Source organism: Tachyglossus aculeatus, chromosome 7 (assembly GCF_015852505.1).
Source record: "Tachyglossus aculeatus isolate mTacAcu1 chromosome 7, mTacAcu1.pri, whole genome shotgun sequence".
Lineage (NCBI taxonomy): Eukaryota > Metazoa > Chordata > Mammalia > Monotremata > Tachyglossidae > Tachyglossus > Tachyglossus aculeatus.
Window position 1 is genome coordinate 11,861,669 of NC_052072.1, and position 24,829 is coordinate 11,886,497.

The 24,829-nt window shown below is 41.5% G+C and overlaps 1 protein-coding gene across 4 annotated transcripts in view; it reads left to right on the top strand.

Annotated features, from left to right (window-relative positions):
* ADAM23 (ADAM metallopeptidase domain 23) overlaps window positions 1-24,829 on the top strand; it is a 215,733-nt gene that overhangs the window by 102,716 nt on the left and 88,188 nt on the right. For all 4 annotated transcript variants that reach the window (XM_038748695.1, XM_038748696.1, XM_038748697.1 and 1 more), the window contains exon 4: window positions 9,251-9,314. In XM_038748695.1, coding sequence (XP_038604623.1) covers window positions 9,251-9,314 — 64 coding nt within the window. The remainder of the gene's footprint in view (window positions 1-9,250; window positions 9,315-24,829) is intronic.

Genomic DNA, 24,829 nt, shown 5'->3' on the forward strand with positions numbered 1-24,829 from the left:
AGTAAGTATGTACAAGTAAAATAGAGTAATAAGTCTGTACCAAAATATATACAGGTGCTGTGGGGTGGGGAAGGAGGTAGGGCGTGGGGATGGGGTTTTGTCATTGACATTATCAGTCAATCGATGGTATTTATTGAGCACACACTGTGTGCAGAGCATCATCATCATCATCAGTGGTATTTATTGAGCGCTTACTGTGTGCAGAGCACTGTACTAAGGCCCTGGAAGAGTACAACAGAGTATTAAGACCTTGGAAGAGCACTGAGCATTCTCCAGAACACTGTACTTAGTGCCGGGAGAATTTGTCAAGGGAGGGTTGGTAGATAGGTTCCGTGCCCACAAGCAGATCACAGTATGGAGGGGGAGACGGGCATTAAAGTGAATGGACCTGGCTCTGTACATATGTGCAGTGGGGCTGAGGGTGGGCTGCATATCAGGTGCTTAAAGATACAGATCCAAGTGTATATGCACCACTTAGGATAATCCGTGGAGAAGCGAGGATGAGTGAGGTAAGCTTCTGGAATGGCAGGAGACTCAACTTCACGGCCCCCAACAAGGTTGAAACCAAACTTTTGATGAAGAATGACCAGATTTTCCTTAACCCATAGAGGGAGATGGGCTAGAGCTTCCCATTAGGGAAAATGTCACTACATGGATAAGCCACAAATGGTAATAAAATGGAGAAAACTTAGCTGTGTATGGAATCTACAAAACTCATCAGTGTTAGAACAAATCCAGAGGTCCTTAGAGCCCCTTCATCCCCTTCAACTCCCCCTCCTAGATCAGAGACAATTACCAAATGAAAATTGGCTTCTTGTGGGGAAAATTCAATGTTGTTAGGTAAACCCCAAGATGAAAGGCACACATATGTATATAGTGAGGTACTCTAGAAAAATATTTGCGTTGCATTCATTCATTCAGTGGTATTTATTGAGCGCTTACTGTGTAAAGAGCACTGTACTAAGCACTTGGGAAGTACAAGTCGGCAACATTTAGAGAGGGTCTCTACCCAACAACGGGCTCACAGTCTAGAAGGGCAGTGTTGTGTTGACACAACAATAATATAATGTTTTTAATTCTACAAACAAGAACTAATAGTTCTCATTTTCAGAAAATGCCTACAACAATGACATACCAGGGGGATTGCCAAAGCGATAGTGATTTTAGAATAAATTTCAAGCACTTGCATTTTCCACATAGCTCTCCACATTTAAGAATCATTTTCAGGAAGCTAATTTTGCAACATTCATTTTACCCTCTAAACGATTTTCTTCAGCTATTCAGTAGCAGAATTTAGAAAATTGTAAAACTTCAGAGTGGTGGGACTGAAATTTTCTTTGGTGATTTGTAAAATTAGAAGCATTGGTACTTGAAGGTGAGGTTCTTTTTTCTGATGTCCACAGTTCATTCTTTACAGAGTGTGTTCATCCAAAAAATCAGTCCATATAGTAATAATAATAATGATTATGGTATTTGTTAAGTGCTTACTATGTGCCAAACACTGTTCTAAGCACTGGGAAAGATACAAGGTAATCACGTTGTCCCATGTGAGGCTCACAGTCTTAATCCCCATTTTACAGATATGGGTAACTAAGGCACAGAGAAGTGAAGTGACTTGCCCTAGGTTATACAGCAGACAAGGGATGAAGCTGGGATTAGAACCCAGGACCTTTTGACTCCTAAGCCCATGCACTTTCCACTAAGCCCAGGAAAGGACGATATAAAAGGAATTGTTTTTGAAATATTCTATGCAGTGTCATTTTCTTTGAAATGGTCGTGACCAATTCAGCACTTACCAACTGGTGCTTTCAAAACATTCCCTATCGAAGTACTTTAATTGGTACAGCATTGAGTAGAGAACAAAAACTCATTAAACAGGTCTTTGTCAAATTTAAAGAAATAAAAAAGTTTTCCTAAAAAAAAAATCCATCTTCTTGTCATGTTACCCTCCCAGAGTGCACTGTAATGAAACCCCTCTGCAAAAACTTAAGACCTTCCAAGAAATACAATTAGTTACTCAGTGTTTGCTACTACTCTTTCTTCTCTTTGAAGTTGATTTGAAAGCAGCCTCACTGGATGAGATTTTATTCCAAATCATTAAATGTCTCAAGAGCAAAAACATTTTCCGACTCAAAATTTTTAAAGTGATTTGCTAAAATGCTGCCTTTTGACTGGGCACAAATTTAAGTTGGGTTTCAGAAGTTGAGCTTTGGATAATGTTTTGTGAATGACTGGACATTTGACTCAAAGTAAAAAAGAAGAATCACACCAAGAAACAGTTTCCCAATCCTTTTAGTTTTTCTGCTATAAGAGTATAAGGGTTAGCAAATGAGCACCCCCTAAATATTCTTTCCAGTTCAAAATTTAGACAGTTGACAGCGGATTGAATTTCATTATGCTGAATAAGGGAGCACAACCAACATCAATTGTATCACTTCCCAAAAAGGCCTTTCAGTTTTTAAAAAATACCCTACGTTTCAGCACCACCAAAATTAATATTTGCGTTGTCCCCATAGAATCCATCCATTTTCCTCTTGAGCGCCTGGACTTCTCTAGCGTCAGTCAAATATTTCAAAATAGTGTCCAAAGTTTCACCTGGCTCTGAGTTTAACAAAAACATCTTTGCAGAGTTGCAAAAAAGCAGGCTAAATCAGAAAATTGCTTTTCATTACTCTACTTGGACGAAAGTATCAGTTAGGATCACACAGTGGATTCCTCCAAGCCTGTTTCTTTAATTTGCTTGTTGAAAATGGTGCATAGCCATTTGTAATGATTGCTTCACAATTTGTCCTAGTGCACCTAAATTTTGGCACAAAACATATCTGCATAAATTGGGTGCAGTGTTGGAACTAACTCTGGTTTTCCCTGACAGTATGGCAATCTCGCAAACTTCAGCATTCATAATTCCCATGTCTTTTGCCATAGTCATACAACTTTTAAAATAAGGAAGCAGCATTCACCTAGGGAAAGAGCATGGGCTGGAGGTCAGAGGACCTGGGTTCAAATCCCAGCTCCGCCACTTGTCTGCTGTGTGACCCTGGGCAAGTTATTTAAATTATCTGTGCCTCAGTTTCATCATCTTTAAAATGGGGATTAAATCTTCCTCCCTCTGACAGACTGTGAGCCTCAGGTGAGAAAGAGAATGTGTCCTACCTTATCATCTTTTATCTAGCCCATCACTTAGTAAGTGCTTGGCACATAGTAAGCGCTTAGCAAGTACCATTTTTTTAAAAAAGGAATGCCTGTTCTGACAAAACATATGAAGAGTATATCAATCAGTTGGTAAGCGCTTAGTACAGTACTCTGCACACAGTAAGCACTCAACAAATACAATTGAACGAATGACTTTATTGAGCACTTACTGTGTGCAGAGCACTGTACTAAGCTCTCGGGATAATATAGTAAAATAATAATAATAATAGTGGTATTTTTTAAGCACTTAATATGTGCCAAACACTATTCTCAGCACTGGAATAAAGTTGGTTGACCCTGTTGTTAAAAGAGCTCTCCAGAGCAAAGGGTAGAGCATAATTAGGTTTCACTCCATATAGTCACAGACCCCAGGATGAGCAATTCTGGGGTCTACTCTATAGTGGTATTAGTCATCAGGCAATCAACCAAGCATTGACATGTATTGAGTGCTTACTTTGTGCAGAGCACTGTACTACACTTAGGGGAGTAAAATAAACTAAGTAGTAGTAGTAGTATTTATTGAGGGCATGCTGAGATTAAAGTCATTTAACTTCTCTGTGCCTCAGTTTCTGCATCTGTAAAATGGGGTTTAAATACGCATTCTTCCTCCCCCACGTAGACCGTGAGCATTGGGTAGGACTGGGACTGATCTGAATTTATTGAGTCCAGCCCAATCAATCAATCATATTTATTGAGCACTTACTATGTGCCGAGTACACAGCACTTAGGAGAGTACAATCCAATAATATAATAGACACATTTCCTGCTCAAAACAAGCTTACGGTCTAGAGGGGGAGTGCTTAGCACCCCAGTGCTTAGCACAGTGTTTGGCACATAGTAAAGGCCTAACAAATACTACCACAATCATTCTTACTGTTATTCTTCTTCTTCTTCTAGACTGTGAGCCCGCTGTTGGGTAGGGACCGTCTCTATATGTTGCCAACTTGTACTTCCCAAGCGCTTAGTACAATGCTCTGCACACAGTAAGCGCTCAATAAATACGAATGAATGAATGAATGAATAGTACAGGATTGTGCTGTAGAACTGATTCCTGGTCCCCAAGGAGCACATAATCTATGAATAAGGAGCAGGAGTCGGGTGGGCAATAGACGCGTGAGGAAGGATGAAACAAAAATAGTAAAGGCAAAAAGAAAGATAAATAGGACCGAAGTGTCAGTGTTTGAGGCTCCTCCCGGCTCAGACCGGCAGCCCCAGAAGTCTTGGCTGCAGCCAGGGTGGTGGTCTTCCCAATCAATCAATCAATCAATCGTATTTATTGAGCGCTTACTATGTGCAGAGCACTGTACTAAGCGCTTGGGAAGCACAAATTGGCAACCTATAGAGACAGTCCCTACCCAACAGTGGGCTCACAGTCTAAAAGGGGGAGACAGAGAACAAAACCAAACATACTAACAAAATAAAATAAATAGAATAGATATGTACAAATAAAATAAATAAATAAATAAATAGAGTAATAAATATGTACAAACATATATACATATATACAGGTGCTGTGGGGAAGGGAAGGAGGTTAGAAGGGGGGGATGGAGAGGGGGACGAGGGGGAGAGGAAGGAAGGCGCTCAGTCTGGGAAGGCCTCTTGGAGGAGGTGAACTCTCAGCAGGGCCTTGAAGGGAGGAAGAGAGCTAGCTTGGCGGATGGGCAGAGGGAGGGCCCTCGTGCTGACGGTCATTTCAGTCCTTCTTGGGCTGGAGCAGGGGCTCGTGGGAATCCTGATGGCTGGAGCAGATGGGACAGCGTCTCTCCCATATGGAGAACCCTGGAATTCAGGTGAAAGGGGAGCAGAGGAGCATTCTTCTGAATCCTTCCCAGCCTGGATCAGTAGGCTAAGGAAACATGGTGAATAAAACATTTACTGGCTAGATGCAATAGCCAGAATAGAGAAGCAGCGTGGCTCAGTGGAAAGAGCCCGGGCTTTGGAGTCAGAGGTCATGGGTTCAAATCCCGGCTCCGCCACTTGTCAGCTGGGTGACTTTGGTCGAGTCACTTCACTTCTCTGGGCCTCAGTGACCTCATCTGTAAAATGGGGATTAAGATTGTGAGCCCCACATGCGACAACCTGATCACCTTGTAGCCTCCCCAGTGCTTAGAACAGTGCTTTGCACATAGTAAGCGCTTAACAAATGCCATTATTATTATTATTAATAGCCTACGCAAGGACCATTTTACCTCACTACAGTAAACTCTCATGTACCTTATGCAAGGAAGCATTGTGGCCTAGAGGGTTAAAGCACGAGCCTGGGAGTTCAGAAAGATCTGGGCTCTAATCCCGGCTCCTACAGTTGTCTGCCGTGTGACCTTGGGCAAATCACTTCTCTTGTCTGTGCTTCAGTTACCTCATCTGTAAAGTGGGGATTAAGACCGTGAGCCCCATGTGGGACAGAGACCGTGTCCAACCTGATTAGCTTGTATCTACCTCAGTGCTTAGTACAATGCCTGGAACCTAGTAAGCGCTTAAATACCACAATTATTATTGTTGTTCTTATTAATGCAGTGCTGAACATCTGCCTGTCCACTTGTTCGTTACTCAGTGAGAACATGACGGGAAGGGATGAGAACATATAGGTGGTGCAAACCACTAGCTCATGAATCAGTTCCTCCCTGCTGATCCTCAGTTCTGGAGTTTTTTGGATTTATTCAATTATTTATTTACTTATGTTAACGTCTGACTCCCCCTCCAGATGGTAACCGCATTATGGACAGGGAATATGTCTGCCAACTCTATTATATTGTATTCTCCCAAGCACTTAGTATAGTGCTCCGCACACAGCGCTCAGGAAATATGATCGATTGATTTATTGACTGGACAAGAGAGTACATAAGGGAAGGGATTGTTATCCCACCAATCAGTTCCATTGGCTTCCCCGTCAAGTAGCATCGTCATCTCCCCCTCCCTTCTGTGTCCTCCTTACTTTCTGCTTTTGCTCTTCCCCCCCTCCACCCCACAGCGTTTATGTATATATCTGTCATTTTATTTATTTTTATTGATGTGTTTGATATCTGTCTCTCACTGGTTGTGGGCAGGGATTGTCACTCTTTACTGCTGTATTGTATTTTCTCAGGCACTTAGTAAAGTGCTCTGCACACCGTAAGCACTTAATAAATACCACTGAAGTGAATTGAATTGAATCGTCTTTGTCTCCTAAAGGAAAACACCATATGTAGGGAAGGGAAGGCAGCTATCAAGGTGGTCTAAAATATCACAGTGAACTATTCATGATTTATTCAAATGGAGAAAACTAACCCTAATTTAAGGAAAGCCATTTCTGTATGTAAATTCTAGAAACGTGAGGCTGTGCCTAATTGGATGTATCTGTTGCCGTGAGAGTCTTTGGTGCACGTTCATTACACGCTTCAGTTGACTGTTGCATTTCATTTTAAATCGGAGTCCCTGTGTTTGTTCTCTGATTCCCTGAAATAAAAGGGCAACGGTTTTGAATTTGATTTCTAATTAGTTTAGCTTGGTGGAGCATATGGATATTTCAGTTAACATCCTTAGGCACATGGGGTTTCCTGAATGACAGATTACATTTATTTTCTGACCATTTACAATGGCGCTATTGTTATGGGCTGTTGAACAGTTCTTTAGTCTTTAGTTTAAATAGAATCATTTAATGTTTTCCTACGTTTTCCCTTTTCTTCATGACTAGCCAGCTGACTGCAGGGAAAATTAGATAACCAATTTTATTTTTTTTAGTGAATATGTTCATTTTGGCATTAAGGGCCTTAACTTGCAAGTCCTTTATGTGCTCTTCTTTTCAGTTTGTTGAGGGTTGTATTTGCAGAAGGAAGAATCCCAATTTGGGTTTTGTCAATTTCCGAACAATGCAAAATTGTCCGTACTTAAAGTAGGGTGAGCCTGGGAACAGAGGGGATATGCATGATGCGCCTCGAAAAGATCTTCCTCTACTCCTCTTCGGGGAATCTTTAGGATGCAGCGTAGAAAGACTCCATACTAATACCAGGAAGGTTGTGTTCAGTCCAGGCTGGCCCTTTTAAGGCCTCTCTCCCCTCCCCGTCACCTCCTCAAAGGTTTTCCCAGTTTTTGAAGAGAACCCTTTTCAGAAAGAGCTTTGACGGGTACCAGGAGGGGCTGAAACCGCTCCTTCTCCAGTGTTGTCTTCATCCCCTCTGCTTTACAACATGCTCACTTATCCCCTGGCTCCACTGAACCCTAACCCATCTCCTACCATTCATTTCCAAACTTGTCAAACGCTATGTACACTTTCTCTCCTCCAGTTCTCTCCTTGACCTGCTGCAGTCTGACTTCTGCCCAATTCACTCCACCGAAACTGCTCTCTCTAAGGTCACCAGTGACCTCCTTCTTGCCATTTCTAACAGACTTCTCTCTAATAATAATAAGAATAATAATGATAATGGTATCTACTTATAAATTTATAATGATATTTGTTAAGTGCTTACTATGTGCCAAGCACTGTACTAAGAGCTGGGGTGGATACAAGCAAATCGGGTTGGACACAGTCCTTGTCCCAAGTGGGGCTCACTGTCTCAGTCCTCATTTTACAGATGAGGGAACACAGAGAAGTGAAATGATTTGTCTAAGGTCACACAGATATGTGGTGGAGCCAGGATTAGAACCCATGACCTTCTGACTCTCAGGCCCACGTTCTATCCACTATGCCATGCTGCTTAAGCGCTCTACTATGTGCCAGGCACTCTGCTAAGCGCTGGGGTGGACACAAGCAAATTGGTGGGCCTACAGTAGCAATGTGAAACCTGCTTTAGGGAAACAAGTGAATGAAGTGCATTGCACCCAGTAGATACTCATTAGATACTTTTTATCACTGCTAGATTTCAGTAACCACCTCCTCAATGTATTCGTTTTCCAGTTTGTGGGCAATCCATGCCCCTCTTTCTTGTGAATTCCATCTAACCCTTGCAGAGCTTATTGACTACGTTTTCTGAGAACAAAAACAATGCTTTATAAAAAAATATTGTCAATTATGTTGCTGTTTCCACTTTTCAGCCAGAGAGAAATGGGCAAAACAGTTAATTTTGTCATAATACTTGCTCCGCAGCACTTATGTCTATGTCTGTAATTTATTTATTTATATCGATAATTGTGGTATTCGTTTATGATGGTATTTGTTAAGCACTTACTATGTGCAAAGCACTGTTCTAAGCGCTGGGTGCTTACTATGTGCCAGGCAGTGCTGGGATGGATACAAGCAAATCAGGTTGGATACAGAGAAGCAGCGTGACTTAGTGGAAAGAGCCCGGGCTTGGGAGGCAAACGTCTTGGGTTCTAATCCCAACTCCGCCACTTAGCAGCTGTGTGATTTTGGGCAAGTCGCTTAACTTCTCTGTACCTCAGTTACCTCATCTGTAAAATGAGGATTAAGACTGTGAGCCCCATGTGGGACAACCTGATTACCTTGTATCTACCCCAGTGCTTAGAACAGTGCTTGGCCCATAGTAAGCGCTTAACAAATACAAACATCATCATCATTACAATCCCTGTTCCACGCTGGGCTCACAGACTCAACCCCCGTTTTACAGATGAGGGAACTGAGGCTTAGAGAAGTGAAGTGACTTGCCCAAGGTCACGCAACAAGACAAGTGGCAGAACTGGAAACAGAACCCATGACCTTCTCCCACACCCATGATCTATCCACTATACCATAATGTCTCTCCCCCTCTAGACTTTGAGTTCATTGTGAGCAAAGACTGTTTACCAGCTGTTTATTGTACTTCCCCAAGTGCTTACTACACAGCAAGGGATCAATAAATATGATTGATTGATTGATTGACTCTTTACCCTTGCACAAAGTACCACTATCAGAGGGTGGGCAGGGAAACAACAGGAGCTAGAACTCAAATCTACCTCTTTTGCATCTTGATAGCCTCTCTGGCCAATTCTGGTCAACAGTTTAATAGAGGTGTTTTGGAAGTAGATTTCACGTATCCAAGTCATCCCAGTTCCTTATTACCCCAGAGAATTAAAAGATGAATAAATGCGCTTGTGTCTCAGATTTGGAGATATTGTTCTCACTAGTTTTGTGTTCTTTTCTTTGCAGTGGCTTGCTTTCTTCTGATTATGTTGAGATTCACTATGAAGATGGAAAACCACACTACGCTAAGGTATTGGCTATCATAAGCCTGGATTTGGATAGGGGTGGAGAGGAAGCCCGTGGAAAAGATGGGTGGACATGTGGGATAATGATTCTATAGACAAAGTGTGGTGTTAAGCACATTTACCTTAGAGAAGCAGCGTGGCTCAGTGGAAAGAGCACGGGCTTTGGAGTCTGAGGTCAAGGGTTTGAATCCCGACTCCGCCACATGTCTGCTGTGTGACCTTGGGCAAGTCACTTAACTTCTCTGAGCCTCAGTTACCTCATCTGTAAAATGGGGATTAAGACTGTGAGCCCCACGTGGGACAACTTGATCACCTTGTATCCCCCCAGAGCTTAGAACAGTGCTCTGCACATAGTAAGCGCTTAATAAATGCCATTATTATTATTATTATTATTATTATTATTTACCTCCTTGCTGTAGACTGTGTCATGGGTAAAAGGCCTTTCCTGTTCCATATGATATGGGTTAACAAATATGTTTCCTCACAGAGAGGAGGGAATTGTCCACCAAAGTGATTTAGGAACATTAAACAACTGGTGACAATTCGTCGGTTACCTTTTAGACTTGATCTTGTTATTGAAAAGATCAACTAATGATCTTAGTTGATCAAGACTGTGAGCCCGTTGTTGGGTAGGGACCGTCTCTATATGTTGCCAACTTGTACTTTCCCAGCGCTTAATACAGTGCTCTGCACACAGTAAGCACTCAATAAGTACACTTGAATGAATGAATGAATGAATGAACTAAGTTGATCTTAGTTCTGATCAACTCTGCCACTTCTCTGCTGTGTGACCTTGGACAAGTCACTTAACTTCTCTAGGCCTCAGTTACCTCATCTGCAAAATGGGGATTAAAAGTGTGAGCACCATGTGAGATAACCTGATTACTTTGTATCTACTCCAGCGCTTAGAACAGTGCTTGCCACATAGTAAGCACTTAACAAATACCATAATAATTATTATTATTACAGTGCCTAACATGTAATAAGCTCTTAACCAATACAATTATTATTATAATTATTATTATTTTTTATTCTAGCTCCCTCTCCCTTTCGTGTCATCTCTGCAGTCAGATCTGTGATCTTTGGGCATTTGATATTTGCCCCACCCTCAGCCCTATAGCACTTACATAAATATTTATAAATTATATATTTATAAATTATTTATATTGATGTCTGTCTCCCCTTCTAGACTGTAAGCTCCCTGTGGGCAGGGAACATGTCTACCAACTGTTTTTTTGTACTTTCCCAAGCACCTAGTACAGTGTTCTGCACATATTAAGCTCTCAATAAATACCACCAATGATAATGATGTTTCTTTGAGCACTTATGGTGTTGAGAGCATTGTTCTGAGCACTTGGGAAAGTACAATGTAATAGAGTTGGCAGATCGCTCCCTGCCTACAAGGATCTTCCACTCCAGAGGGGGAAACGGATATCAAAATAAATTACGGACATGTACATAAGCTGCAGGGCTCTAGGGGGGTGAATATCAAGTACCTAAAGTGTACAAATCCAAGTGCAAGGGTGACGCAGAAGGGCGAGGGAGTAGGGAAATATGACAGCTTAGTCGGGGAAGGCTTCTTGGAAAAGATATGATTTTAATCCATCAATGGTATGTATTGAGCGCTTGCTATGTGCAGAACACTGTACTAAGTGCTTGAAATAGTACAGTACAACAGAATTGGTCCTGCCTCTTTCCCCTCCCCACAGCACCTGTATATATGTTTGTACAGATATATTACTCTATTTATTTTACTTGTACATATTTACTATTCTATTTATTTTGTTAGTGATGTGCATCTAGCTTTATTTCTGTTTAGTCTGATGACTTGACACCTGTCCACATGTTTTGTTTTGTTATCCGTCTCCCCCTTCTAGATTGCGAGCCCACTGTTGGGTAGGGACTGTCTCTATATGTTGCCAACATGTACTTCCCAAGCGCTTAGTATAGTGCTCTACACACAGTAAGCGCCCAGTAAATACGATTGAATGAATGAATGAATTGGTAAAAACGTTCCCTGCCAACAATGAGCTTAAAGTCTAGAGGGGGAGACAGAAATTAATTTAAAAAAATTATAACATATAATTTATAGAGAAGCAGCGTGGCTCAGTGTAAAGAGCATGGGCTTTGGAATCAGAGGTCATGGGCTCAGATCCCTCTGCCACTTGTCAGCTGTGTGACTTCGGGCAAGTCACTTAACTTCTTTGTGCCTCAGTTACCTCATCTATAAAATGGGGATTAAGACTGTGAGCCCCAAGTGGGACAACCTGATCACCTTGTAACCTCCCCAGCGCTTAGAACAGTGCTTTGCACATAGCAAGTGCTTAAAAATGCCATTATTATTATTATCATTATAGATATGTATGTAAGTGCTGGAGGGCTGAGGGTGGGGCAAATATCAAATACCTAAAGGTCACAGTCCCACCAGTGCAAAGATGACGCAGAAGACGGTGGGCCGGGGTGGGAACAGAGAGCTTAATTGGGGAAGCCCTCTTGAAGGAAATGTGACCTTAATAATGCTTTGAGAGCTCACCTCCTCCAGGAGGCCTTCCCAGACTGAGCCCCTTCCTTCCTCTCCCCCTCGTCCCCCTCTCCATCCCCCACATCTTACCTCCTTCCCTTCCCCATAGCACCTGTATATATGTATATATGTTTGTACATATTTATTACTCTATTTATTTATTTATTTTACTTGTACCTATCTATTCTATTTATTTTATTTTGTTAGTATGTTTGGTTTTGTTCTCTGTCTCCCCCTTCTAGACTGTGAGCCCACTGTTGGGTAGGGACTGTCTCTATATGTTGCCAGCTTGTACTTCCCAAGTGCTTAGTACAGTGCTCTGCACACAGTAAGCGCTAAATAAATACGATTGATTGATTTGAAGAAGGGGAAGAGAGTTCTGGGCCCAGAGACAGGATGTGGGCGAGGGGTCAGGGGTGAGATAGACGAGATCGAGGTACAGTGAGTAGGTTGGCATTAGAGGAGCAAAGTGAGGGGGCTGGGTCATAGTAGAAATGCTAAATCAAGCAAAATAAAGGTTCAGTTTGGCATTGGTACAAACCAAAACAACCGTCAGCTACTGCGGTTCCTGAATCATGAGTTTTTTGAGTAAAGAAGATCGACTAAGAACTCTACAGACTCAGCAAATGGACTGCTTTTGCATGCTGCAGTAACTTGATTCAAATTCCTGAAGCAGTTTATTTGGAACAGTAACCAGTTGGCTTTTTGAGGTCACATGGGATCATAAAAGGGAGACGATGTAATTACTGGCAATTTATGATACACCTGAGATGTAGTTTCTTTAGAGCTACCTGCTTTTTTAACTAATGTTAACCATCAGTTCAGTAGTTGTGCTTATTTTAACGTACATTTTTTAATCAACCCAGTGAAATCAATTTAAGGTCAAAATATATAAATTCAGGTTGGCTAAGTGCTGTCTTTTGAGCAGAAATATTACTGAGGCAAACCACCACTGTGCTTTGATTTAGGACCCCTTTGATCTTTGTAGCTGACTGTAATTATCCTTTATCCAAAGGAAGAAAGTTCATTTTTTTCCAGTTGCTGTCAGTGTACTTTGATTTTTTTTTTCATCCTGAAAGAATAGCTTCATTCTGACTGTGGAAAGTGCCCTATCATAATGATCAAGTGATACTTCTTTTTACTTTCATTCATTCAGTCGTATTTATTGAGCACTTACTGTGTGCAGAGAACTGTACTAAGCGCTTGGGAAGTACAAGTGGGCAACATATAGAGACGGTCCCTACCCAGTAACGAGCTCACAGTCTAGAAGGGGGAGACAGACAACTTGAAATATGTCTTCCCTCAGTTACTCAAAACATTTAAATGTACTCATGTAAATGAAAAAGGATGTTTTTTGAAAGGCCTTTGAATACCTTTGTTCATAAGAGAAGTTGCTCGAGGAAAAGCATGGTCATGAGAGTCAGGAAACCTGAAAAGGACCAATACTACTGTAGGATTGTGAAGAATTCTTGACAGGTATAAAAATGTTCTAGCTTTGATGAGCTCAGAATAGGCATCTTGTCAATCTTATTGTAATAAAAAATTAAATGAAATACTTTTCTCCTTAAGCTATTCTTCTGTAACAAATCCAAAATAGTACTTCTGGCAGTAAAAGGGAAAAATCAAAAGTAATTTTAATAATACACATGACACATAAAAATGACTATCTTACATATAAAAATTTTCACCTTTTAGAATGAAAGGTGAAAATTTTCACCTTTTATTTTTCCAAAGTTCTCTTCAGGAAAAAATCATCATCAAACCTACTGTTATTGACAGGTGTATATTTATTATAATATAAATTATATCATGCTTGTGAAAATCAATAGTATTTCCACTGATAATTATATGATAATTATTGATCTCTTGCTTACGTTACTGTCAGAATTCCGATATGGTGGAAATGTTGCTTTCTTCTTTAATAAAAACCTGCTCCTAGTAAACGACCATTTGAAACACCATACTTTTAAAGGACTTCTGTACAAGGAATCCCGAAACTACAAAATTCCCCTAGTTAATTATTTTGGGTGTGTTATGAAGGGGTTTTTGGGTTATATTTTAGTGTCTAATCAATGAGCGGTATTTAAGCACTGAGTGCACAGTACTGTACTAAGCACTTGGGAGAGCGTAACAGAATCAAGCCTCAAATTCTTGCCCTCGAGGAGCTTACAATATAACAGGGAGAACAAACAGACAAGGATGATTTACCGAACGGGTGAACAGGAGGAAGAATCAGGTCACGGTGCAGTTATGTCAGGAGATAGGGAAACTAAGGTCCCGAGAGATGAAATAAACTGCGTGTAACTGCACAACAGATTTTAGTAGAGAAAGAAATGGGGCCCCTAGGACTGGGATCTTATTTTTCTGAGTCAGTGGGTATCATACTTTGGCACTGTAAAGAGGTTTAATATTTAACTACAGCATTTCTTAAATGCTTAGTAAGTACCGAGTACCGGGGTAGGTATCAGCCACAGTTCCCTCCCCTCGTGGGGCTCACAATCTTCCTTATCCCCATTTTACAGATGAAGAAACCGAGGCTCAGATACGTTAAGTGAGTTTCCCTAGGTCACACAGTGGACCAGTGGCAATGGTGGGATTATAATTTAGATCTTCTGATTCGCAGTCCCACCTCTTTCTATTAGACCAAACTGCCTCTCAAGTAGAGATCTGCTATCCCATGGAGTATGCATAGCACTACTTAAGTCACTTAGTGGTATTTATTTAGCACTCACTGTGTTCAGAGCACTGTACTAAGCACTAAGGAGAGTACAATATAATAGAATGGGTAGACACGTTCCCTGCCCAAAATGAGCATACAGTCTTATAAGACATTGCTTCTTCGGAGTCCACAAGATATGACTGCATGTTCTTTGGCCACACTGAATCTCATTGGATCATTTTTATTGAGTGTTTACTGTGTGTAAAACACTGTACCAAGTGGTTGGGAGAGTACAATAAAACAAAAAACGAACACAGTCCCTCCCCACAATGAGCTTACAGTCTAGAGGACGAGCTTACGGAGTTTCTTCTCAGAGTCAAAGTGACCCCTTTTTCTCTTGGCCACTTCCCCACGTTCTGTGTTCCTTGGGAAGAGGCCTGCTAAATAATAATAATAATAATGGTGGCATTTATTAAGCACTTACTATGTGCAAAGCATTGTTCTAAGCACTGGGGAGGTTACAAGATGATCAGGTTGTCCTTTGTGGGGCTCACGGTCTTCATTCCCATTTTCCAGATGAGGTAACTGAGGCACAGAGAAGTTAAGTGACTTGCCCAAAGTCACACAGCGGACAAATGGTGGAGCCGGTATTTGAACCCATGACCTCTGACTCCAAAGCCCATGCTCTTTTCCACTGAGCCATGCTGAACTGGTTTCTGGCCCCCTCTCATTAAGCATCGGTGCCTCATATCTCCCTGCTGCCGCCACCGGGCCCAAGGTACTTCAGGATGAGAAGGGCACTTCTTAGAGAAGCAGCGTGGCTCAGTGGAAAGATCATGGGCTTTGGAGTCAGAGGTCATGGGTTCAAATCCCAGCTCCGATAATTGTCAGCTGTGTGACTTTGGGCAGGTCACTTAACTTCTCTGTGCCTCAGTTCCCTCATCTGTAAAATGGGGATGAAGATTGTGAGACCCCGTGGGACAACCTGATCACCTTGTAACCTCCCCAGCGCTTAGAACAGTGCTTTGCACATAGTAAGTGCTTAATAAATGCTATCATTATTATTATTATTATTATTATTATTATCATTTATTGTGCTATGTTGAGAGTGGGCCTGCAGAGTAGTGCTCCTAAATATTCCCAAAATGGCCTTTGCTTGGGAAAGGAGACACAGGGTCATACTGACATGCTGTGATCATCACAGGCTGGACCTGTGATGGGAACTGTGTTTGGAATAACTGAGTTGGCCAAACACCTCAAAAATCCACTTCCAACGGAATTCAGGTAAGCAAGAATTAAATGCAGAGTGGGAAAACATGTAGAGTTGAATATGCTGGCTCTGTTGGGGAAGCGGTCTTCCTCATTTAAGGCCTCTTTTCCCCAGACCCTTCTCACTTCTCCGTTATCTATGCACTTGGATCTGTGACCTTTAGACATTTAATGTCTGCCCCCCGACCCCCACAGCACTTCTGTACATATCTTTACATTATACGTTATAAATTGTTTATCTATATTAATGTCTAATGTATAATAATGTCCATATTAGTGCCAAAGTTGTTGTGGGCAAGGAACGTGCCTATACATATTGTCGATTGATTCGACATACATACTGCAACTTAACGCATCTTATGTAACTAGAGCTCATTTATGGATAAGTTATTTTGCTGGGTATTTAACTTTAAACTTGTCAGTTAAAGTGCATTTTTGCCTAATTAGATTCTGTCCAGCAATGCTTCTGAGGGTAAAGAGCAAAGAAATAATAATAATAATAATAATGGCATTTGTTAAGTGCTTACTATGTGCGAAGCACTGTTCTAAGCACGGGGGGGTGGATACAAGGTGATCAGTTTGTCCCACGTGGGGCTCACATTCTTAATCTCCATTTTACAGATGAGGTAACTGAGGCTCAGAGAAGTTAAGTAACACCCAAATTTGCACAGCTGACAAGTGGCAGAGCCGGGATTAGAACCCATGATTTCTGACTCCCAATCCCATGCTCTTTCCACTGAGCCACGCTGCTTCAAGCAAGAGAGTAAAAATGATGTCATATAAAATGAAAGAGGCAGAAGACACTGACTCTCAGCAAAGTTATTTTGAGGTCAAATAGTACATTTTAGATGAGGCATTAAAAATGCATGTGGAATTGGTGCAGTTGCACTTTATCTGAACTACCAGCTCCATTCCATTTCCATTGATTTTTAACTGGAGCAGATGGTGAGGATCGGGTGTGTGTGTTGGTGAGAGGTCTCAAGTTTCTGAATTCTAAGACGCTTTCACTTTCTCCCTCTGCAAGTTTCAGATAGTACAGTGCTCTGCACACAGTAAGCGCTCAATAAATACGATTGATTGATTGATTGATTGATTGATTGATTGACATACCCTGGTTTTAAATATATCACTATGCCTACTACTACCTTTTCTACAACTACTTTTCAGCCAGCCCTCTAATACAAAAAAGCCAATACACCCTTCCCAGTTGTCAGTAGAAAAATAGTCATTGATATATAACCTGAAAAATTTTAACGGGGAGCCAACATAGTTGCATTGTAGATGCCAAGCAAGGAACATGTCTACCAACTCTTTCATTATACTCTCCCAAGTGCTTAGTACAGTGCTCCACTTTCAGTAAATGCTCCGTAAATGTGATTGATTTATCGATTGATTGTGGCTGCTTCCCCAAGAGAACAGTTGCAAGGGGACTTTGATGACACTTATTTTCCATTTAGGTCTTGGATAGTCGGTTGAATCACCAAGTGAGTGAGCATGGTGCAGTTACAGTCTGATGGGGAGAGAGTAGTGAAAATGGACTGCTGAGGAGCAGTATGGCCTAGTGGAAAGACCACAGGCTTGGGAGTCAAGAGAACCTGGGTTCTAATCCCAGCTCCATCATTAGACTGCTGTGTGGTCTTGGGCCAGTCATTTAACTTGTCTGTGCCTCAGTTTCCTCTGCCAAATGGGGATTCAGTACCTGGGCTCCCTTCAACTTAGTTTGTGCCCCCCACGTGAGACCTGATTATCTTGTATCTTCCCCATCATTAGTATAGTTCCTGGTACAGAGGAAGTGCTTAAAAAATACCACAATTATTATTATTATTATTGTTATAGTACAGCAGAGCAGGAGCAGGAAGTGGAGGGGCATTTAGAATTAAATTCATGGCTGCGTTTGCTCAGCCAGCACAGAGGATTTTGGAAGAAAAACCCAACTCTGAGCTGAGACCTGAGGAGGGAATCCAGAATTAAGCATCAAACCAAACACGAATGGGGATTGTGTCATGCAGAAGAGCTAAACATCAATCAATCAATCATATTGATTGAGCACTTACTATGTGCAGAGCACTGTCCTAAGTGCTTGGGATAGTACACAGACACGTTCCCTGCTAAATATATCTGGATCCACAAAGCACTGGCTTCTCACCCCCGGCACCCTAGTAAAGTCAATAAATCACTTGTATTTATTGAGCACTTACTGTGTGCAGAGCATTGTAATAATAATAGTAATAATATTGGTATTTGTTAAGCGCTTACTATGTGCCATTACTGGGGCAGATACAAGAAAATTGGGTTGGATGCAGTCCCTCTGCATCAGAGGGCTCACAGTCTTAATCCCCATTTTACAGATGAGGTCACTGAGGCACAGAGAAGTCAAATGACTTGCCCAAGGCCACACAGCAGACAAGTTGGTTGAGTCAGGATTAGAACCCATAACTTTCTGACCCTCAGGCCCATAATCTATCCACTACGCCGTGCTGCTTCCCCAAACTAAGCACTGGGGAGAGTACAATACCACAGGATAACAGAAACATTCCCTGCTCACAATGAGCTGCAGTCTAGAGGGGGAGACAGACATTAATATAAATAAATACATTACTGATGTGGACATAAATGCTCTGGGAGTGGGAGGGGAGATGAATAAAGGGAGCAACAATAAACAGACACATTCCCTGCCCATAGTGAGCTTATAGTCTAGATGGGGAGATAGACATTAACTTAAGTAAATCAATCAATCAATCAATCAATCGTATTTATTGAGTGCTTACTGTGTGCAGAGCACTGTACTAAGTGCTTGGGAAGTACAAGTTGGCAACATATAGAGACAGTCCCTACCTAGCAGTGGGCTCACAGTCTAAAAGGGGGAGACAGAGAACAAAACCAAACATACTAACAAAATAAAATAGAATAGATATGTACAAGTAAAATAAATAGAGTAATAAATATGTACAAACATATATACAGGTGCTGTGGGGAAGGGAAGGAGGTAAGATGTAAAAAAAGTAAATCAGTTAGGAATGTGTAGTACAGTGCTCTGCCCAAAGTAAGTGCCCAATAAATACCATTGATTATAGATCCCAGTCTCCTAGCAAAAATAGCCTGTCTGCATGACTAATCTCTCATTTTATATCCCTTTTGTTCCTGCATAAAAGTGTGTCAAAAAGCATTACAGCAGTTTCTCATTAGGACAAACCTCAAAAGCCTGCTAAAAATCTTGTGCTATTTTGACAGTTTTCAGTAAGGATAGATTCCATTACAAAACAAAGAAGCTTTTCACTGGGTCAAAAAAAAAAAGCCCAAACTTGTAAAGTTGCCTGTTCTCCTTTTCCCCCCTCCTCATCCTTCTCACCTTCAGGCCATCTTAGATCATTCATGTCTGAGAGGGTGGTCATTTGACTGGCTTAAATTCACTGAGAGAGGCAGGGAGATTCCAAGATAGTATCCACAGTGAATTTTTTGGTCTTGTTGAAGAGGGAGAAAAAGGTAACATGTTTGAACCATTGTGATGTTTTTTTTAACATCCCAAATATTGATGTCTGCTGGTATCTGAGCATATGCCAGCAGACATAGACATAGAGAAGCAGCTGTGGCTTAGTGGAAAGATCATGGGCTTTGGAGTCAGAGGTCATGGGTTCGAATCCCAGCTCTGCCACTTGTCAGCTGTGTGACTTTGGGCAAGTCACTTAACTTCTCTGTTCCTCAGTTCCCTCATCTGTAAAATGGGGACTAAGACTGTGAGCCCCATGTGGGACAACCTGATAACCTTGTGTCTTCCCCAGCGCTTAGAACAGTGCTTTGCACATAGTAAGCGCTTAACAAATACCATTATTATCATTATTATTATATGCCTGATCCTTGCTAATATGTGAGTGCTTCCTGTGTGCACAGCACTGTACTAAGTAATTGGAAGAGTACAGTTCAATGGAGTTGATGGATGTGATGGTTGTGGATGTATGTTGCCAATGTGTACTTCCCAAGCGCTTAGTACAGTGCTCTGCACACAGTAAGCGCTCAATAAATACGATTTATGATGATGATGATGATGATGTGATCCTTGTCCACAAGGCGCTTAAAGTCCAGTCTTAACAGGAAGCATCCTAACTCAGGCAAGTTGAAGGTCTTGTCTTTTTGTGTTGGTGGGTTAGATGTTCTTCCCAGGCTTTAATCTTGAAGGCCAGCAGTCTATGCAGAAGATTGTTCAAGTGCTGTTGTCATCTTTAAGTGATTCCTTCCTTGACTTTTTTTATTTTGTGGTATTTGTTAAGTATTTACTATGTGGCAGCCACTGTATCAGGCACTGTCGTGGATCCAAGTTAATCAGGTTAGATACAGTCCATGTCCCACATGGGGCTCACAGTCTTAATCTCCATTTTATAGATAAGGTAACTGAGACACAGTGAAGGTAAGTGACTTGTCCAAAGTCACACAGCAGATGAGTGGTGGAGGAGGGATTAGTACCCAGATCCTTTGACTCCCAGGACCATGCTCTATCCACACTGCTTCCCTGACTGATAAAAGTAAAGCCAGGTACACTTTTCATTGGTTTTGTGGATATAAGTATGGGTCTACATGCACTCTTTCAGAATGGATTATAGTCTTTGGTGTAGTGTCTTTCAGCGTGTTTAGCATTAGATCACTTTTTCCTTGCATTTCAGATTACTAGTTTAAAATGACTCAAGGTTTATTCCCTTAGGAATCTATTTTGTGAGAGTCATAAAGAGCTGCAAGGTAGTGATGATTCATAGATTCCTTTGAGTTACTAAGTCTTTGTTCTCAATAATCATCACTGTTCTAGAAAGTTCTAGGCTGGAACAGTAATAACAGTGGTATGTATTGATCAATCAGTAATGGTATCTATTGAGCGCTTATTGTGTACTGCTTGGATGAGAGAAGTACTTTAGGGCTGCTAGATCCATCCCCTACCTTCAAAGAGCTCACAGTCTAGAAGGGGAGACAGACATTAAAATAAATTCCCGAAGGTGTAATGGGAGAGTTTAAGGGTGTGTGCTTAATTGCTGTGGAGCTGGGAAAGGGGTGAATATCAGGTTTTAAGTGCATAGGCAACATAGTACACTTGGTTCTGTGACCTTAGAGCATTTGATATTCACCCCCACTCTCAAGCTTATGATGGTGACGGTGGTGGTATTTGTTAAGCACTTACTACGTGCCAAGCACTCTTCTAAGCACTGGGGGGGAATACAAGGTAATCAGGTTGTCCCACGTGGGGCTCACAGTCTCAATCCCCATGAGGTAACTGAGGCACAGGGAAGTTACGTGACTTGCCCAAAATCACCCAGCTGATAAGTGGCGGAGCCAGGATTAGAACCCACAACTTCTGACCCCCCAAGTCCATGCTCCTGCCGCTAAGCCACGCTGTTTCTCACATTCATTCAGTTGTATTTATTGAATGCTTACTGTGTGCAGAGCACTGTACTAAGTGCTTACATGAGGGTGGTGTGCCACTCATGTTACTGTGCCTGTTTTAAGGCATTAGGGTAAAGCCATTAAGAAATTGCCACATATTATTATTATTGTTATTATTGTAATGGTCATTAAGTGCTTACTATATGCCAAAGACTGTTCTAAGTGCTGGGATAGATACAAGTTAATCAAGTTGGACAGAGTCCCTGTCCCACAATGGGGCTCACACTTTTAATCCCCATTTTACGGTTGAGGTAACTGAGGCCTAGAGATGTTAAGTGACTTCCCCAAGGTCACACAGCAGACATGCGGCGGAGCCAGGATTAGAACCCAGGTCCCTCTTACTCCCAGGCCCGTGCTCTATCCACTAAGCCACACTACTTCTCAGCTCTTCTAACAGGTGACTTCATTTTTCAGAACATAATATTTAAGTTATCTGAGTGGTTTAGATGCTACTTGGTGATATGTCTTTTGCATTACTAGAGACATTTTGGTTCTATTTCAGTCCAACCCTTGACTTCGTGCATAGGTATAGAAATAAAAAAACAGCATTTGACTTAACAAGACCTTCACCAGTAGCAGCATGACAGCAATTTGCTGCTCCCAAATGGAACTAAGCAGAGGAAATTCAGATCTAACCAAAATACATTTATTTTAAGATGCAGTGAAGGAACTCTTAAAACAACAACATTCAGAAAATTGCTTAATAACCATACTAATTCATTTTCCTTGAGTGGCCAAGTAAATGAGGCACCTAAAACCTAATTACAAAAAACTAATTACAGAAAAACAAATATAGAATAAAACTCAATCACAGAAAACTCCATCCCAGAACTTTGGGTCCGAATTTGTAAATTGTGAAACTTAAGCTTCTCTTAGTATTGTGTGTGATTGCAATGTGATGGTCTGTGACTGCTATTTATCAGTGTGCAAATTGACCTTTTAATGTGCACTCTGGGTTGCACTTGCAAATGGATGTTTTAAGTACGCAGTCATTAGACACAGGGTAGTGAAGTTTAAGCAGTATGGGAGATTTAAGGTGCTTAACATAGACATCCAACATGGAAAATCTGGTCCTTGAATGACCAAGGGGTCCACTTTCTTGACCTTGGGCAAGTTAATTAAATTCTCTGTGCCGCAATTACCTCATCTGTAAAATGGAGATTAAAAATGTGAGCCCCACATGGAACAACCTGATTACCCTGTATCTGTCCTAGCGCTTAGAACAGTCATTCATTAAATCATATTTATTGAGCGCTTACTGTGTGCAGAGCACTGTACTAAGCGCTTGGGAAGTACAAGTCAGCAACATATAGAGATGGGCCCTACCCAACAACGGGCTCACAGTATAGAACAGTGCTTGGCACATAGTAAATGCTTAACAAATACCATTATTATTATTATTAATATTAATAAAGGAAGAGAGAATCTTGTCTTCTCTCTGTCCGTAGGATGCTACGAGTCACCCTTAGAAGTTTTTGAGGAAAATACAACATCCCATCTAACTCCGTCTTAATCTGTGTTGAAGGAAGGCTAATGTCTACTTCCCATGGAGAATCACTTCCTAGGCAGAAGCAGCCCTGGAAGCATGATACCATGGTGGAAATTATCCCTGTTGATGACTTTCTGGTGAAAAGTCAGTTTGCCAAGCCAAGCATATATATATGATGGAGCCAGGATTAGAACCCATGACCTTCTGACTCTAAGCGCTGTTTAAGTACGCAGTCATTAGACATGGGGTAGTGAAGTTTAAGCAGTATGTGAGATTTAAGATGCTTAACATAGACATCCAACATGGAAAATCTGGTCCTTAAATGGACTATATATATGTAGTCCCCCTTGGTCATATATATATATATATATATATATATATATAAGAGCTATATATTTGGTAGGCTCTTGGCACCGTATGCTTGAATGAGCCTCTGACAAGTGCCTGCAGCTCTGTGCCTTAATGGAGAGTCACCAAGAAGTGTCATGGCCTAAAGAAAAGAGCATTGTGCTGAGAGTTAGAAATCTCAAGTTCCCAAATTCAACTCTGCCACTAGCCTGCTGGATGACCCTGGGCAGGTCACTTAACTTCTCTGGGCAATGGAGGTGAAATATTTGTTCTCCCTTCTACTTAGACTACAAACCACATGTGGGACAGGGACTGTGACGGATCTCAGTTTCCTATATCTACCCTGGAAGTTAGGAAACATAGTAAATGCTTAAAAATATTACTATGATGATTATCTTTAATATCTATAAATATTAGTGAAATGTTCATGACAATCATAATTATACTATATGTTAAGCTCTTACTCTGTGCCATGCAATGGACTAAGAACTGGGGTAAGAAAAAGATAATCAAGGTATTATTATTGGCTTATATACACATACGACTGTGAGCCCACTGTTGGGTAGGGACCATCTCTATATGTTTCCAACTTGTACTTTCCCAGAGCTTAGTACAGTGCTCTGCACACAGTAAGCGCTCAATAAATACGATTGATGGATTGATTGATATACACATTCATATATGTAAGGCATCCCAGCAGGGGCCAATCAATCAGTGGTATTTATTGAGCAGTTACTGTATATGGAATACTGTACTCAGTGTTTGGGAGAGTACAGTACAACAGAGTTGATAGGCAAGTTCCCTACCCACAGTGAGCATACATTCTAGAGCGGAGGACAGACATAAATCGCGGCTACGTACACAAGGGCTGTGGGGTCCGAATCAAATGTTACTGACAGTTTTTCATTTTCAAGGTGGTCATGCAGATATATTTTGGGGGCACGTTTCTCCGGAATTCTTTGCTCTTTCACTCTGCATCCAGGTTTCTCCATTCATTCATTCATTCCATTGTATTTATTGAGCGCTTACTGTGTGCAGAGCACTGTACTAAGTACTTGGGAAGTACAAGTTGGCAACATATAGAGACGGTCCGTACCCAACAACGGGCTCAAAGTCTAGAAGGGGGAGACAGACAACAAAACAAAACATGTGGTCAGGTGTCAAGTCATCAGAATAAATAGAAGTAAAGCTTGACGGACATCATTGACTCCATGCCTAAGGCCTGTGGGTCCAGGAGAAAGTGCCCGGCTCAGGGAATCAGGAGACCTGGGTTCTAGGCCCGGTTCAGCATGTAGCTGGCAGTTGTGAAGGAAGACCTGACATTCCCTTGACCGTGTGTGGCATCTCATCTCTCACCGTGCACTGTGGCCCAGTGGCTACATGAGTGGCAGGGGGACGAGGATGCAACAGGCCAACGTGTTGTCCACTGGCACTACAATATCTCACGAACAAGGCTATCCCCTCGTTCTTGGAGGGGAGCTTCATCCTCATCACCGTGACCTTTGATTGGTCAATCAATCAGTGTTATTTATTGAGCACTTATTGTGTGCAGGGCATTGTACTTAAGCACTTCACTAGAACAGAATTGGAGAGTACACTAGAATAGAGTTGGAAGACCTAATCCTTACCCTCAAGGATAATAATAATAATTGTGGTATTTGTTAATCACTCAATCAATCAATCGTATTTATTGAGTGCTTACTATGTGCAGAGCACTGTACTAAGCGCTTGGGAAGTACAAATTGGCAACACATAGAGGCAGTCCCTACCCAACAGTGGGTTCACAGTCTAAAAGGGGGAGACAGAGAAC